Below are 14838 nucleotides of genomic sequence, written 5' to 3'. Positions count from 1 at the left end.
AACGATGGGTATCTATCTATCTATCATCTATATCTCAGATGCGAACACGCTCGTATGCAAAAAAAGGCACAAACAGTCAGGTCGGGATCACTCGGGTTTCTTCTCCTTCCGCGAGGACTTCTTCGACTCTTTCTTCAGCTTCGGCTCGATCAGCTCTTGTTCGGTCGCCGGCGGCGTGGGATAATCGTCTTGGGGGTTATGCGGCTGTTCCTTTCTCGACCGTTTCGCCTCTTTCAAGGCGCGCTTTTCAACCTTCTTCGCGCGTCTCTCGTCTCTCCTTGCCCGTCTGGCCTCCCTCCTCGTCTTCCTCTCCTCCTTTCTCGCCTTCCTCTCCGTCCTCCGCAGCCTCCTCTCCTCCTTCGACTCACCCTCCCTCTTCCCCTTCCCCTTATCTCTCCCCTCATCCGCCTTCGCCTCCGCCGACTTATCCCCAAGAGTCCCCGCAACAGTCTCCCCCCTCACGAAAAACCGATAAAGCTCACTCGTCAGCGCATTGCCAGGCCGCACACTGGAGCCCGTCAAATTCGCCGGACCACCCACGCCCTTGAGCGCATCTTCAAACCCGCGCAGCCACCACTGGTTTGTATGGTCCTTGGTGGTCTTCTTGCCGACGCCCTGGTTGCCGGTGCGGCGGGCGACGAGGATGGGTTTTGTAAGGCCGAGGCCGCCGTTGGGGCCGCCGGGGCGGCGGTTGGGGTTAAGGGGGGTGCCGGGGCCGGACCAGCCGTGGTTGCGGAGGTAGGCTTCTGCGTTCATTCTGTCCTTTCTTTCGTTTAATGGGTGTGGTTTTGTATCTTGTTCCTGTTGGATTGGACGGTGTGGTGGGAGGTAGGTGAGATGAACGAGGGTGGAAGGTAAAAGCGTCGTATCTGTCTTATGGTAGATTAATCAAGACCATACTCCAATTGGTGTAATGCGATGAGGTATAAAAAAGAGGGATGTCGAGATTGATCGCAGTCAAAACCGCGGATGTTCCTGAGATAAAAAAAAAAAATCAAATTGTTATCGGCGCGATTAGATTGCTCGCCCAGATATGGGTGGGTCGGGTTCTGCCACCGCCTTGGGACTGGCACCGTTGGAGTCCATTATTTTGGACATCTATGTTCGATTCCTGACATTCATGGTGAAGGTATTTTGTGCTTATTTTGTAGAATTTTGAAGGTTTTCTTATGCTCTCTGAATGTATGAACTGATTGGGGGTATGTTGTACTCCATATCCATGACTACTGGCAGTACTCCGATCAATCGATAAGGCATGGAAGTATATATACTGCTTGACCACCTCTATATGAAAGTTCAGTTCACATCAACTACTTCTCAATTTCCCAAAGATAATATATTTTAAACACCATCCCAAGATAATGCCGATATAATAGACATTGAAAATAAGACTAAATACAACAGTCAAGCATTATTGGATGTTCTGACCCACAGTAAGCTGCCAACTATAAGCTCTAAGAGTCTGGCTGTTCACTGACAAGCCAACGTTTCAGGTCAACAAGATACTCCAGTGTTAAATACTCCTTTGGTGAGATTTCAGTAACAAGTACTCGGCTCGGACGTTTACCAATGGGATTAAGGCCGCATGATATATGTAGTAGATAATAGCGTGGCTACCCTACCTGCAGTCCTTGTAGCGTCAAAATATCAAGATCTGTATCAGATGGGAAACCCAACGGGAATAGCTCAGCAGAATGCTCAAACCTTCCTACTGATCGATATCGCTACGTTTCATGTGAGTTACATAATATGTTCGAATCAAGTCCCATCGAAGAGGTAAACCACAAGCTAGACACCGACATTTGGGGGCCTTGAATAGCACAGCCTTCCGCTAACTCGATTACCACCACAGGTGGAAACCGGCCACGGTGATCCTTAGGCCTGCGGGCTCCACCCTTGTCATGATAGAGCTATAACCATAGCTATATGGAGGAGTGTACCTCGAGGTGCAGTACCATTGTTCCGCGAATGGGCTGCATGTCTTACAGACTCGTGTTCAAATCGTCGGAATGTCATCGACCACGAGTATAGAAAATATTTATTAATGATAGATACAACCATACGACAGGGTGAGAAAACCGCCGATCATTCTATATCGGGTACATCCAGGCACCGCCCGTGGTGAGATCGACATCCAAAGAAGGAAATGTCGCGTGCCTACTACTCCAGCCTCGCCACGGGATCGTCTCGGGCGAAAACTAGGACGAGTAAGATGTATAATACGAGACTGAGTCAATCAGGGGGGAATCAGTGTCAGCCTTGTTGTCGAGCATTCTGCTCAGACATACATAGTAGGGTAATCCCTGAGTCAAATTCTGGTCCACTTGCGAAATGTTATCTCCCCCCTGTCCGTTCAGAAGCCTGCTCAGAAGCCGAATGCACGACCCCCTATAGATCCAATGGTCAAAATAATCTATGGAGCCATCGACTGACCGGCGAGCATCCCCTGACGGCATTTCGTCCCCATATCCGACGATTCCAGGGCGATACGAGCTCGCCGAGCACCCAGAGACGTCAGTCCGCCAATCCAATCATACCCGCAGATATAATGGCAGTGACTCTAGCCATGCATCGGACAAGTCGCAAGAAGCGCGCGAGCAGGCATATCCTCTCCGACGATTTACAAGCCGTGCGCTCGTCCTCGTCACGGTGCCCCCGCTTCTCACCGCATACTTCATCCTCATCAATTGGGTGTACATGGTTCCGGACCCCGACATGAGCAAATACGGACACCGAAATGGGGAGCTGGTCTTCTACTCGTGGTGGATTCTGGGCGTCTTCGGGCTAGGTCTGTCCAAGTATGGACTGGCCGGGGTGGAGGCAGCCATGCTGCACGACCGTTTCTGGCACGCGGACAACACCACGTCGCTGATGATGCACAGCGAGCACTCGTGGTCGGGATTCGGCGGGTGGATTCGATGCTTTAACATTTTGATCCGGCGACGGAAGATCCCTGCGCAGCGGTTATGGTGGCTGCTGAGCCTGATCACTCTCGCGGTCACGATCGCGCTGCCGTTGTCGGGGCTCAGCATGGAGCTGTTTGACGGGTATGTCCAGCTCTCAGGGCACCCTCACATGATGGGATACTTTCCCGAGAGCTACAACAATCGGACGGAGCACCAGCCCACGGACCGGGGCTTCGTCGTATGGCAGTCCGGCGCGGGCGTCAATCTCCCCGGCGTCGGCATCGCCTACACCGCGCCGGGAGTGGATCGCAGTGAATATGGATATCTGGAGGAATTCCCCAATTCCATGTCCGTCGAGCAGGATGTCCCCGATCTTTTCCTCACCCCGCAGGCCGAGGCCCCGGTTAGTGGGACCATATGGGGGCTTCGGCTCTCGTACAACTGCTCTATCGTGCACAATGCGTCAGAGTTGACTATTCTGCCGCGGAAGGGTCAGTTCCACGCGGTCGACAGTGATGCTGCACTTACCAGGCTGGAGTCGGGCTCGGTTCCGGGCAAGACAGAATGGATCGACGTGTACAACACCACGATGAAGAATCTTCTCGCGTACGTGGAATTCGGCAAGAGCGGTAACACAACCAAAGACAATTACCTGGACGTTGAGCGGTTCACGGGGGACGGCACGATCTCCGACCCCGAGATTCTCGAGATCGTCGCCTGGCAGATGCTAGTCCAGGAGCCCTCGATGCGATCCGTCCCCCTCAACATGTTCAACCGCGGCATCGCCCACCCGGTAGATGGGCTAGGCAGTCCAATCACCGAGAACCACCACGCAAACTCATCATTCCTCGCCATCGAGTCCAAGGAGAAGACCTGCCCCCTCAACCGCCATCTCAACCTATCCGGAATCATCGAAGTCGCCTCACCCATCGGCGTACGCTGCCAATCCGCATCCACACTAGGCAGCGCGCGAGTCGACCCCAGCGACTCGTCCTTCCACGACTTCACCCGCATCCCACCGGTCCCCGGACACTACAGCGAAGGCAACGAGCGACTCCGCACTGAGCCCTTCGGATTCGGGCCCGTCGACTTCCTCCGTCCAATGGACGACCACCCCAACGTCTTCCACAACCTGCTGCAGTCCGTCAACTCGTACCCGCAGAAGGTGCTCGAGAACGGCAGTTTCTACAGCCACTATTTCCAGTCCGAGCAGCTGCTGAGTTCCACGATGCGGGCTTACGCGGTGGACGCGCTGCAGGTCATGTACGATGGGATATACACGTTTGATAATACGCGGCTGGGCGAGAATCTGACTGCGTCGCGGCCGGGGAAGGTCCTCGGGCCTGGGGACGTGTCGCCGCATGCTCCGACTGTGTTGTTTGGTGTCTGGGCGGCGGGATGTGTGTTGCTTGGTTTGTGGTATGGGTTTCGGTTGCGGTGGGCTGAGACGCTGAATGGGTACAGTTTTTTGCGGTTTGAATCCTCGCTTCCGCGGTGATTGGCCTCGTGTTGTGTTGTTTGAACCATCATGACCTTGACGAGCTGGAGGGTATGCCTGGTCTGGTGGACGAAAGACTATGCGTGTAGTGATAGACTGTATAGTAGATTTGGCATATCATATATTGGATGGTCATTTCCCGTTTGCAACATACCAACACTTTCTGTAGGATAAATCTAGTCTAGCTGGAGGACATTCAATGGAATCAATGATGTTCAGAGACAAAGATGTCAGTCGGTGTTGTCCAGAAGTAAAACACAACAAGGGTATAATAGCCCGATGCCGTTATAGCCAGGTGATTGACCCCGGACTTCCCTTACATCTACCATTAACCATCCTATCACAGCTCTGGTAGGAAAAGCGAGTATATACCTAGTAGTTCTGACATGTCGAGTTAGAGAGATCTAGCTTGCACGAAGATAAATAATTGAGATGAAATTATCGAGCACTGTCATAGCAGAAGAGAGTAGGGCTGACTAGTTAGGAAATAACTCAATTCAAGCGACCCGTATACCAAGTTAGCATAAGGCTTGGATCAGTTGGTTGGTAGAAAGATGGAATAGACTATGCCAGGGGTTGTTAGTATGGGTTTACACCCCTTACCATTGGGAGATATTGACGTGATCTGGGGGCATTTCACCAACACACAAGGGAGGTACGCGCTCATGCAGTACGTAGTTGATAATCTATAATAATCCAGTAAAGTTTACAAAACCCAAACGACCGCGTTGGATATTACACATGTCCACTCTCTTCTCACCACATCATCCCATCCCTCTCCCACTTCATACTCATACTCATTTTCATACTAATAAGGTCTAAACCTGCCCTTCTCCTTCCCCTTCTTCTCCTTCGGCTTCTTCTCCTGCCCGGAGCCCGGGCCCGGCTCCGCGCCTTCACCTTGCTTCCACACGCGGACGAATCCGTCTTCGCCGCAGGTGAAGATAGATTGGGACTGTCTGGTTAGCTTACAGTCTACTGGATGGACAGAGGATGAAAAGAGCGTGCATACCTGCTCATCCACGTAAACAGAGCGGACGATCTCCTCCCCGTGTCCGCCAGGGAGACGCCATAGGTTGTCTTGGTCGAAGCGCCAGGATGGGTCTGATACAAGGGGCACCAGGTCCAGTTGGTGGTTTCTATTCGAGTCAGTATTATAGTTCTGGAGGGGATTGGACATAGTAAAGGGTGGAAAGGAAAAAGAGATACATACGAGGTACTCCCAGCAGCAATATAAGCCCCCTGAGCCCCCCCACACAGCTGCGCAATATACTCACAGCCCAAAGGCTGACGCAGGTCACCGAATTGCACAGGCTCAGGCTCTTGCGTCTGCTCATCATCCGGATCAGTGGCCGGATGAATAGAGAAGACCTCGTCATGGCTGAGGGCGTAGATAGCGCGCTCGGCTAGGAAACCCGCATGGTGTACAGAGCCGTGGTTAATGACCTGCACCAGAGCGTCGTCCTCGTCTGTGATGTTTGTGTTGTAGATGTTGACGAGGCCGTCTGTGCTTCCTGAGAGCACGACATTCTTTCGTGTTGGGTGGTATTGAAGCTGTTTGTGTTAGAAACATTTCGTTTGGTTTTGCCTTTCAGCGCATGTGAATACACACCTCTGTCACGTCATCGTTGTGGCTCTCGACGTATTGGAGCGAGGGTGCAGACGCGAATCTGACATCCCTGTTGCGTCAGTTAGCAGCTCGGGAAACACATTCTGATAGCACGGTAGTAATTGGCGGACGGCCTACCAGAATGAAACGATGGCCTGCGACGAAGCCAGCTCGGTCCCTGCGACAAGGCTATTGGTTTCTGGACTGCATGCGACAGAGAGGGCGGGGGCCCCGTTTGCTGTTGAAAGTTAAACCCGATTCATCGGCCGACCACTTGGTGGTACAGTACGTAAAGATAAATAAAAATAAGGAAAATCAAATGAAAAGGCAGACAGCAAGAAAGGAATGCAATCGAAGAACATACAGGTCTCCATTCCCACCGCCAATCGACCCCCGTTGCGCAAATCCCAGAGCTTAACCTTGCCGTCTCTCCCCGCGGTGGCCATAACCTGCTGGCCCGCATCGTACGTCTTCAAAGCAGTCACACCCTCGTGGGTGTCTGGGGCGACCACAGAGACATGACCGAGATTGGCCGCATCAAAGACACGCAGAGAATCATCCGAGGAGATGGCAGCCAACGAGGTCGGCGATACCGCAGCCAGGGAGTAAATGTAATTACCCTCTGGCAGGGAAAGCGACGACGAGGCGGTGGCTTGGAGAGTATGCATCGCTGGCCTGTGATCAGCTGCACTGCAATCCCCGGATTTGTGCACCTGGGTTGATTCCCCGAATCAGACTAGCAGAGCCTGGGATGAGATTGGTATGTTCAGGCTGGTCCACCCTCAGCACGGAACAAAATAAACTAAAGTATAAAGTAATAATAAAGTAAATATAATACAAAGTCAATGGGTCAGGCGATCGAGGTGTTGCTCTTTTGGGTCTGGTGGCGGACGGAGATCGATATCAAATACTCCTGCTTATCCGCCTTCCGCGATGCCTTTCCACGACGTGGCTGCTTGTGATAGGGATGGTCAATCGAAACCACTGACTGGTAGGGGGAGGGGGAGATAGTATCAGTAAGGCAGTATTGGACAGGCAAAGGCAATGCTGATTTGAGTTTGGCGTTGCTTTTTTTTTTTTTTTTCAGTCTGGGATCCCCGCGATGAGCCGAACGAACGGAAGCCAAGAAATTCCCCTGCCTTTTTTTTTTCTTTTTTTCTTCCGGTTTTTTCTTTCCTTGCTGCCTGAACAATGAGGCACCAACGGACAACTTCCGATTCGGGTCTTGGCTGGACACGCCCTGACCAGGACTTTCAGCGTACGCATTTCATACCGATTTATTCATTTGGCGGGTGAACTCATTGGATAGTGGCACTCAATAAATCGTATCATCTGGAAAGCCATGTGTTTGTGCCATCTCGCCCAATGGGGTAACGAACCCTATCAGCAAGCGGGCGATTCAATAACGGCAATCGAGTCTCAAGCCTGGATCCGCCCAAGTCACAGTCTTTCGGTTTCGCTCTCACATGACAAGCACATCGGCCTGTCTGGACCCGACTCATACAAACGCAGGTGGAAAGCAGGACCCTTTCCCTTCCCATGCGTCTATCTAGTCCCAGGCAAGAGAGCGCGGGCGGCTCAAGCCGTTGGGGAATCACACGGCTAAGCTACTTCGGCGGTCTTACGTCGACTGGATGGCCGGGTGCGTACAGAGGGAAAAGGGATCCATCTCCAAGCCACTCCTGCGACCAACTCCACCGGGGGCGACGATGGGCTGTGATTGATCTCCTTACTTTCTGGTTCGCGATGCACAGCATGCGGGGCCGAAGAGACAAAAAAGATTAGAATAAAGTAAAATAAAATAAAAATTGAGCAATCCCCCGAAGGCGACTCGAATCACACGCGTACTGGGAGTGGCCCTGTGGCCTTCCATTGACCGAGATGGACCAGAGGTCTGCTGCATGCAACGGGGCCGATGGGCCAATAATGCAAGTGGCCGGTCCGGCAGGGGGGAGGAGGGTCAAGGAAGACGCTGGTGAGTGGCTGACATTAGACGCTCGCCGGCTCTTCGCCCCGGCCACAGGCTGCGAAGAGCGACAGGAGCTTCGGACACTAAGACTACGGTTGGGGTCCGTCTGGCTGCGTCCAATTGCCGGTAAGAGTTGGAGACAAGGAGAGGCGTCGGAGGGTCAGTGGGGTCCAGAGACCTTTATTTGCAGCGCTATCGCTGCGTGGAGTCCCCCGTGGTCACGCATGGACGAACTGGCTTGGCTCTCTGGCTGTCGCTTCATGGCCTAAATGCACCTAATGGGAGGGCCCATCGTCTCGCACTACCGCCGGAGGGAGGAGGTAAAAAGTGGAAAAGGGAGGAAAATTTTCGACGGAGGGGTAGGGATGTTTTCTCGCGACTTCCATCCAGACCCAGTCAGGCGCGTCTCCATTGCAGCTAGTCGCGACTGAGTCACCTGTCCGATGCGGTGGGCGACTGGCGAGAAAGTCCAGTCAGCGTTAGTCTGGCGACACGGTGGTGACATGCCTCCATCCAGGGCCCGCCAATGGGCAGCAGCGGTCAAATTCAATTTCAGGCGACCACGGGGATTGGTCCCTACCGATGCAACTAGAGCAGTAGCATCTTCGGTTCATCCTCTGGAAGGATTGTAGCTGCATCGGTCTAAATGAAAACAAGGCACGAAGAGGGTAATAGTATAAATCGATGGCCGACGCTCATCGCGCTACCCAGGGAGTGGTAACTTTTTTTTCTATGAAAGCAAGGTAAAAGGGTAAAATAAAATTTTGTTCCGGGTGGGATCTAGGACGTCATTTTTTCGCGCGGTCTCGGTGACTTGCCGTGGCGCGCTGGGCTACTGGGATTGTTTCGCTGATTGGATGGGGTCTCTGGGCTCTGGACGCGACCAACACACAGAGAACCTCTGCGACGTGAGAGGCGAGGATTCAGCCCCATCAGAGACACGGTGTGTTCCAGGTCTTGGGGCCGAGAAAGACCATGGGGCGGATGGCGACTCGCCAGGCGAACGAGGAGAGGCGCGCGGGGTCACCCAAGTCATATAGCTGAGGCACCAACACGGTACGATACCCAAATTGAAGCATTTCCACGCAGGACCGGTGGGGCGTTTCAATGTGGTTACCACCGACCTGCTTGCACACCCAGGAGGAGGAAGGGATGGGAGAATGGGTCACGCAGATGGGGACGAATGGAATGGGCCAGAGCGTACGGTAGATATATCCGATGGACCACCCACCAGATACGGTCAAAGACGGTGGATTCGGCAGTGGGTTAAATGACACTCACCGCGGGACACGGCTTTCCCGTCGCGTAAAATTGGGGTTGGGTCCCATTGTGGATGAGGTCTGAGCAAGACCTTTGGACGTCGGCCACAATACACTGTACTCGGTAAGTATTCCGTATATGGCACGAGGCGTTTCGGTGCCTAATCCATTCCATGTGCTGTCAGTGGGGCAAAACCAAACCAAGTCAAATGACAAGAAAATTCAAGAAAACAAAATCAATAGCGAAATAAAAAGGCGATCTCCTGGACACGTCAACGACGATATGGGTGGAAAAGGAACGACCAGAGCCAACCAATTGGGCAGCATATCCATCAATCCAGCGGTGATTCTGCACTAACGTACAAGACGTGCATCAGGATTTTAGTACATACATCGTTCTACATACCGGTCATGCACCGGGCTGCCTAACCTCACCCCCGACCCGAGACTCTGGGTCCCTGGGAAGGAGTGAAATGATCAACAAGGGCGTCCATCCGACTGTCTTCTCCCAAGGCGAGACGAGTTAAGGTAACCAGGTCGGCTGACCTCACCTCCTGTATGGAAATCCCCTGTTGTTGGTGGATTGGACGAGGTCACTGTTTGGTGACGATGTGGATTGCTGCACATGTACAAATTGGGAAACCATCAAGGCTGGTGGGATCCATCCGACGTGATCATACTATATGGAGTAAAGTATTCCCGTGGTGGGGATTGACAGTGGATGGGGAGTGGATTGGGGAAGTAGATGGAGACAAGACGGGCACATCCCGGAAAGGGGTTCGTTCGATCGTCGAATGGTATCCTGGTTGATGGAAAGGAAACCTGGTGGACAACCTTTAGTGCACAGATTACTAAGATGAGGATGATACTCTAGTAGAATGGATGAATTCCAAGCCTGAGGATTTAATTCCACGAACCGCGGGGATCCACTCTCGGAGCGGCTGCTGCACGCAATGCTGGACTCGCTGATTAAGGGGAAGAAGAGAATGGACGGCGGGGTTTGCTTCGGGCGCTACGGGGACGGGGAAGAACGGTAGGGAATTATGGATGCTTATAATATCTATACTAGAGAGAGGTAGAGAAAAATAGATATATGGGTGTATATATAGAGGTAAGTCGATATATATGTATATTATATATAGAATCCAAACATATTTGAACAAACATAGTTGGAGACCCATCTACGGAGGATGAAAGATCGTATCCTCGATGGATTTAAGTGTGGGAGACGGACCGCGTCCCGCCCGAGACTCCCTTTGTTTGGGTCGTTGGTTCGCACTATCTTTATTATGATCTTTATTTTTATTTGATTTTATTGATCTTTACTGCTTTAATCTAGTCTCAATAAGAGAAATCTCTCAATATTTGACCTTTCTATACCCTATATCATTCCATTTTAACTTCACCCCTAATCGTCATCCCTCCTACATACTCCAATTCGTAGTTATCGTGATGGGTCCATGCCGCAGCAGCCGATACAATCTGACGGGGTCTGCATGGGACTAGGTAGGGGATGGAAAAGGGGTTTGCAGGCGCAACGCCTTGGTCTTCCCTGACAACTCACCTGTTCAACTCTATTTATTGATTTCATTTTATTTTATTTCTTCGTATCATTATTGTCTTATTCATCGTAATTTTCATTCCCCCTCCGTCTGGACCATCTCGATTAGCCTGAGTTGGAGAACCCACCTCTGCCAAGACTAATATCAATGCCATGAAAGTATAGAATTAGAATAAAAAATAGAAACGACAGATACAAAGAATCAAATCAAATCAAAATAAAATACATAGTAAAACAATCAAAAATAAACAAACATATCAACGAACTCTAAACGTCTAGGGCCTCCTCGGTCTCCTCCTGCAAAAGGTTATTGCGGACTAGCCTAGCTCTGTTCCCAACTGTAGCATGGCAGGATGAGGCGAGGAGCCCGACAATTTGGATACGCCACCCGCCTACAACCTCCCATCTCGATTGGTGTTCGAGAAAAAAAAAGGAGGGGGAGATCAGAAGGACGGATGATACGTGTTCCTATCAACTGCGGGTTGTCCTGCAGACCGAGCCGTACCTACATCTCCCTCGTACTCTATCCCCAGGAACCATGCAGATGGCTGATAAAGTACGGAGTAGGTAAAGATAGCGAGCGTGATGTCCACATTCTCGGGTTCAACATGCCCCAGAGCTGGGGACTACAGGGTGGTTGGGCTACAATGGACAGATCCTGACAGACGTGGACTGAGTCCACTAGTTTGGATTCGGTTTGACGGTCTTTATCAATCGATCGGTCCTGTTTGCAAGTTTGAGCGTGTACATGGACAGCACAGCCAGCCATGATCCGACGGGATAGGCGATGTCCCCCCTGTCGGGTCTCGCTCACTATGATCACCATCGTCATGTAAGACAGAAAATAATAATAACAAGAATCATAAACAACGACGGCAAGAAGGGAAGAACACTTTTAAAGTATTTCCTGTAGTTTTGTTCATGGACTATACTATGATCATCATGATGACGGTCAAGATGATGATATAGCCCAGGTTAAGATATACCCCACCAGGGAGTGCTCTGGATTTGTAGTCGCAGATTGACGAAATCGAAGGGAAGAAGGTTTCTAATCACATCATGAGTCCCAATTCTTCCAAGATCAACTTCACCTATTGGGTTTTCTTTCCCCCCACGAGCGGTTGATGTCTGATCGACCATCGATCCATGGTTGACGACTGGACAAGGCCGTCTTGTCAACTGCTGACTCCACTATTTTGATTATTTATTTTCATTTTCTTATTTTCTTATTTTCTTATTCTTCTTTGCTTAATCTATTCTATTTTATTTTATTTTTATTTGATCAAAATTTCTTAATTGATTATCATCGTTATTTCCATCTATCCAAGATTATTCCTTCTATATCCTAACGATCTGTTCTGTCCATTGTACTGACGACTGGATCGCCCCCTCCGTGACCGCTATTTTCGGGTCTGTCAGTATCGCGGAGGCTGCATTTTGCACTCTTGTTTCTTCTTCTTCCTTCTCTTCTTGAACATTGCTCTTCCACAACCTGACTCGATCTCTGCTCCCTCCTGATCTACTCTTACATATCCTAGTCTCCCACCAGTGAACGCTCTCTGATGCTTTTCCGACTGTCCCTTTTCCCGTTCCACTCGTTGGATCGTCTGTGCTGACCTGCCAGCTCGACCTGACGTTGATCCTCCTGTTTCACTGGTAATTCCTTTGGCATTCTGTATGTATCTTGTATTTTTCTCGTCTTTTTCTTTTCCTTTTTTTCTCTTCCATTTGGGTCTAATTTTCCATCCTTTTCTTGAGACTTTTTAGTTCTACTTTATTTTCTTATTTGTATTCTTTTTTTCCCTCTCTTTTTCCCTCTTGAGCCCCATATCCCCTCCTTCTCGTCGCTTTCCACATTGAACCATTTTGACTTTTTCCCTTCTCTTGTCTTTGCTGGCTCGTCACTTGGATTCTGCATGCGGTGGACCATCCATCACGTTCCCCTTTTGCTTCCTATCTCGACCCCTCTATATCAACCGGACCCAACCCTCCCTCCCGTTCCTCCCGTTCCTCCCGTTCCGCTCGATGGGCAGTAGTAGTCGACCATCTCTCGATCTATATCCCACCTAGAACAACCCTCCTCTTCCCCCCTCCAAATCCACTACGCCCAGCCCTATTGATCATCCCCACCACTGAGATTTTGGGCCAGGCTGGTCATCCATTTTTCCACCATGGCGTCGCCAGTCCATCCCTCTTTCACCACTTCCTCCGCGAGTTCCAGTGACATGAGTCGTTCGAGAAACAACTCGGATGCTATGGATATATACGCTATCACCGATAGAGAATCTGGAAATCCTCCATACAATTGGAACCCCAATGGGTCTCCTGGTCTACAGGACACTTCTAGCAAGTATTTCTCTCCGCTTTCTTTTTTTTTCTTTTCTGTCTTTCGTTGTGTTCCCCATGCTCTTCCCCCACGAGTTCATGTGCAAGCTCCCGCCATTTCTTTACTCCCCCCTCCCAAATGAATCCCTGATCAGCGCAACTCCTCTTCCACTCGTGTCACTGGACGACTAATGTGTGCGCCATGTTTCGCGTGTCGCGCTATTGCAGGAACGATAGACACGCCTTCGATGAAGAGAATGGGCGCACGTACCATGGTTATCGCCGCGGAGTGTATTTTCTTCCTTGCGATGAACAGGAGCAGGACCGTCTGGATATCTTCCACAAACTCTTCACCGTCGCCCGGGTCTCCAACGCCTTGATCTATGCCCCGCACCCGAGCAATGGCCGCTTTCTCGACCTGGGCTGCGGAACCGGCATCTGGTCCATCGAGGTGGCCCAGAAATACCCCGACGCCTTCGTGGCGGGGGTCGACCTCGCCCCCATCCAGCCGCCCAACCGCCCCAACAACTGCGAATTCTACGCCCCCTTCGACTTTGAAGCCCCCTGGGCCATGGGCGAAGATTCCTGGGACCTGATCCATCTGCAGATGGGCTGCGGCAGCGTCCTGGGATGGCCGAACCTGTATCAGAAGATCTTCGCCCATCTGCGCCCGGGAGCCTGGTTCGAGCAGGTCGAGATCGACTTCGAGCCGCGCTGCGACGACCGCTCGCTGGACGGACTGGCGCTACGACACTGGTACGACAACCTGAAGGAGGCGACCGAGGCCCGCATGCGCCCTATCGCCCACAGCTCTCGCCAAACCATGCGCGACCTCCAAGACGCGGGGTTCGTCGACATCGATCACCAGATGGTCGGCCTACCCTTGAACCCCTGGCTCCAAGACGCACACGAGGAGAAAGTCGCCCGCTGGTACAACCTGGCCATTTCCGAGAGCATCGAGTCCCTCAGCCTGGCGCCCTTCCACCGCACTTTCGGCTGGGACGTCAAGCGCATCCGTCACCTCGCCGCCGAGGTCAAATCGGAGGCCTTCAACAAGGAGATCCACGCATACAACATCCTTCATATCTACCAGGCCCGGAAGCCCAAGGCTGTCAATTGATCCGTCCGCAGGCGCCTGCGATTCCCGTCGCGGTCGTTGGTACTGGGCCGAACATAACGGCTTCGAAAGACTGATTGTCACTTTGACCGTTTGCCATTCGCCCTCCCCCGCGCACGGGGGACGGGCGACGGCCGTTGCGGGAGGATGGCAGTTGCGGATGAATCGAGGCACTTCCTCCATTTTCGTCATCTTCTGGACTTCTCTCCCGGCAGTCATCGCCCATGCACGGGCTGACAAAAAACGTCATATATCGCCGCCCAACCACACCACGAACGAAGACAGCCACGTCACAACATTCAGAGACAGAACGATGGCAGTGGGTTGGCCTTGTTTCGCGCCGTTTTGTGATGCGCGGTGCCAAATCAGGGCCATGTAGTGATTCTCACCCGGCAACTTCCATCGCGGAAATGTTCTCCCATGAGAACACGGGATACAGTACGCAGCCCGCACGGGGATAGTTACCGGCATGGCAACGCCAAATCACGTATTACTCGGTGACGGACCAGGGCATTCTGGGCTTACAGGACATTCTCTTGGTGGGGGCATGTCCGGCTACCACGTGACTCGGTAGGTCCGCACAGCACCACGCAA

General features: G+C 51.8%; 4 protein-coding genes across 4 annotated transcripts; 2 read left to right on the top strand and 2 right to left on the bottom strand.

The window, feature by feature from the left end:
* Positions 1 to 87: 87 nt before the first annotated feature.
* On the bottom strand, positions 88 to 756 carry BDW47DRAFT_128229 (uncharacterized protein; the record flags this gene model as incomplete). The annotated part of the gene is made up of 1 exon (XM_024816818.1): positions 88 to 756. The coding sequence occupies one exon, from the start codon at positions 754 to 756 to the stop codon at positions 88 to 90; it is 669 nt and encodes a 222-aa protein (XP_024669309.1).
* Positions 757 to 2346: 1590 nt separating this feature from the next.
* Positions 2347 to 4404, top strand: BDW47DRAFT_133510 (uncharacterized protein; the record flags this gene model as incomplete). Its single annotated transcript, XM_024817852.1, has 1 exon — positions 2347 to 4404. Exon 1 carries the CDS (start codon positions 2416 to 2418, stop codon positions 4402 to 4404), a length of 1989 nt encoding a protein of 662 aa, XP_024669308.1. The 5' UTR covers positions 2347 to 2415.
* A 665-nt stretch (positions 4405 to 5069) lies between these two features.
* BDW47DRAFT_110595 (WD repeat protein) lies at positions 5070 to 7089 on the bottom strand. Its single transcript, XM_024813766.1, has 6 exons — positions 6378 to 7089; positions 6152 to 6251; positions 6017 to 6083; positions 5618 to 5958; positions 5417 to 5543; positions 5070 to 5359 (listed from the first exon to the last, which is right to left on the bottom strand). The coding sequence occupies exons 1-6, from the start codon at positions 6679 to 6681 to the stop codon at positions 5213 to 5215; spliced, it is 1086 nt and encodes a 361-aa protein (XP_024669307.1). The 5' UTR covers positions 6682 to 7089; the 3' UTR covers positions 5070 to 5212.
* A 5884-nt stretch (positions 7090 to 12973) lies between these two features.
* Positions 12974 to 14247, top strand: BDW47DRAFT_119612 (class I SAM-dependent methyltransferase; the record flags this gene model as incomplete). Its single annotated transcript, XM_024815368.1, has 3 exons — positions 12974 to 12978; positions 13033 to 13152; positions 13356 to 14247. The coding sequence occupies 3 exons, from the start codon at positions 12974 to 12976 to the stop codon at positions 14245 to 14247; spliced, it is 1017 nt and encodes a 338-aa protein (XP_024669306.1).
* Positions 14248 to 14838: the final 591 nt, after the last annotated feature.

Source organism: Aspergillus candidus (genome assembly GCF_002847045.1).
Source record: "Aspergillus candidus strain CBS 102.13 unplaced genomic scaffold BDW47scaffold_48, whole genome shotgun sequence".
Taxonomy (NCBI): domain Eukaryota; kingdom Fungi; phylum Ascomycota; class Eurotiomycetes; order Eurotiales; family Aspergillaceae; genus Aspergillus; species Aspergillus candidus.
Note: the sequence above shows the minus strand (reverse complement) of the source record. Positions and strands in the feature narration are given on the sequence as shown.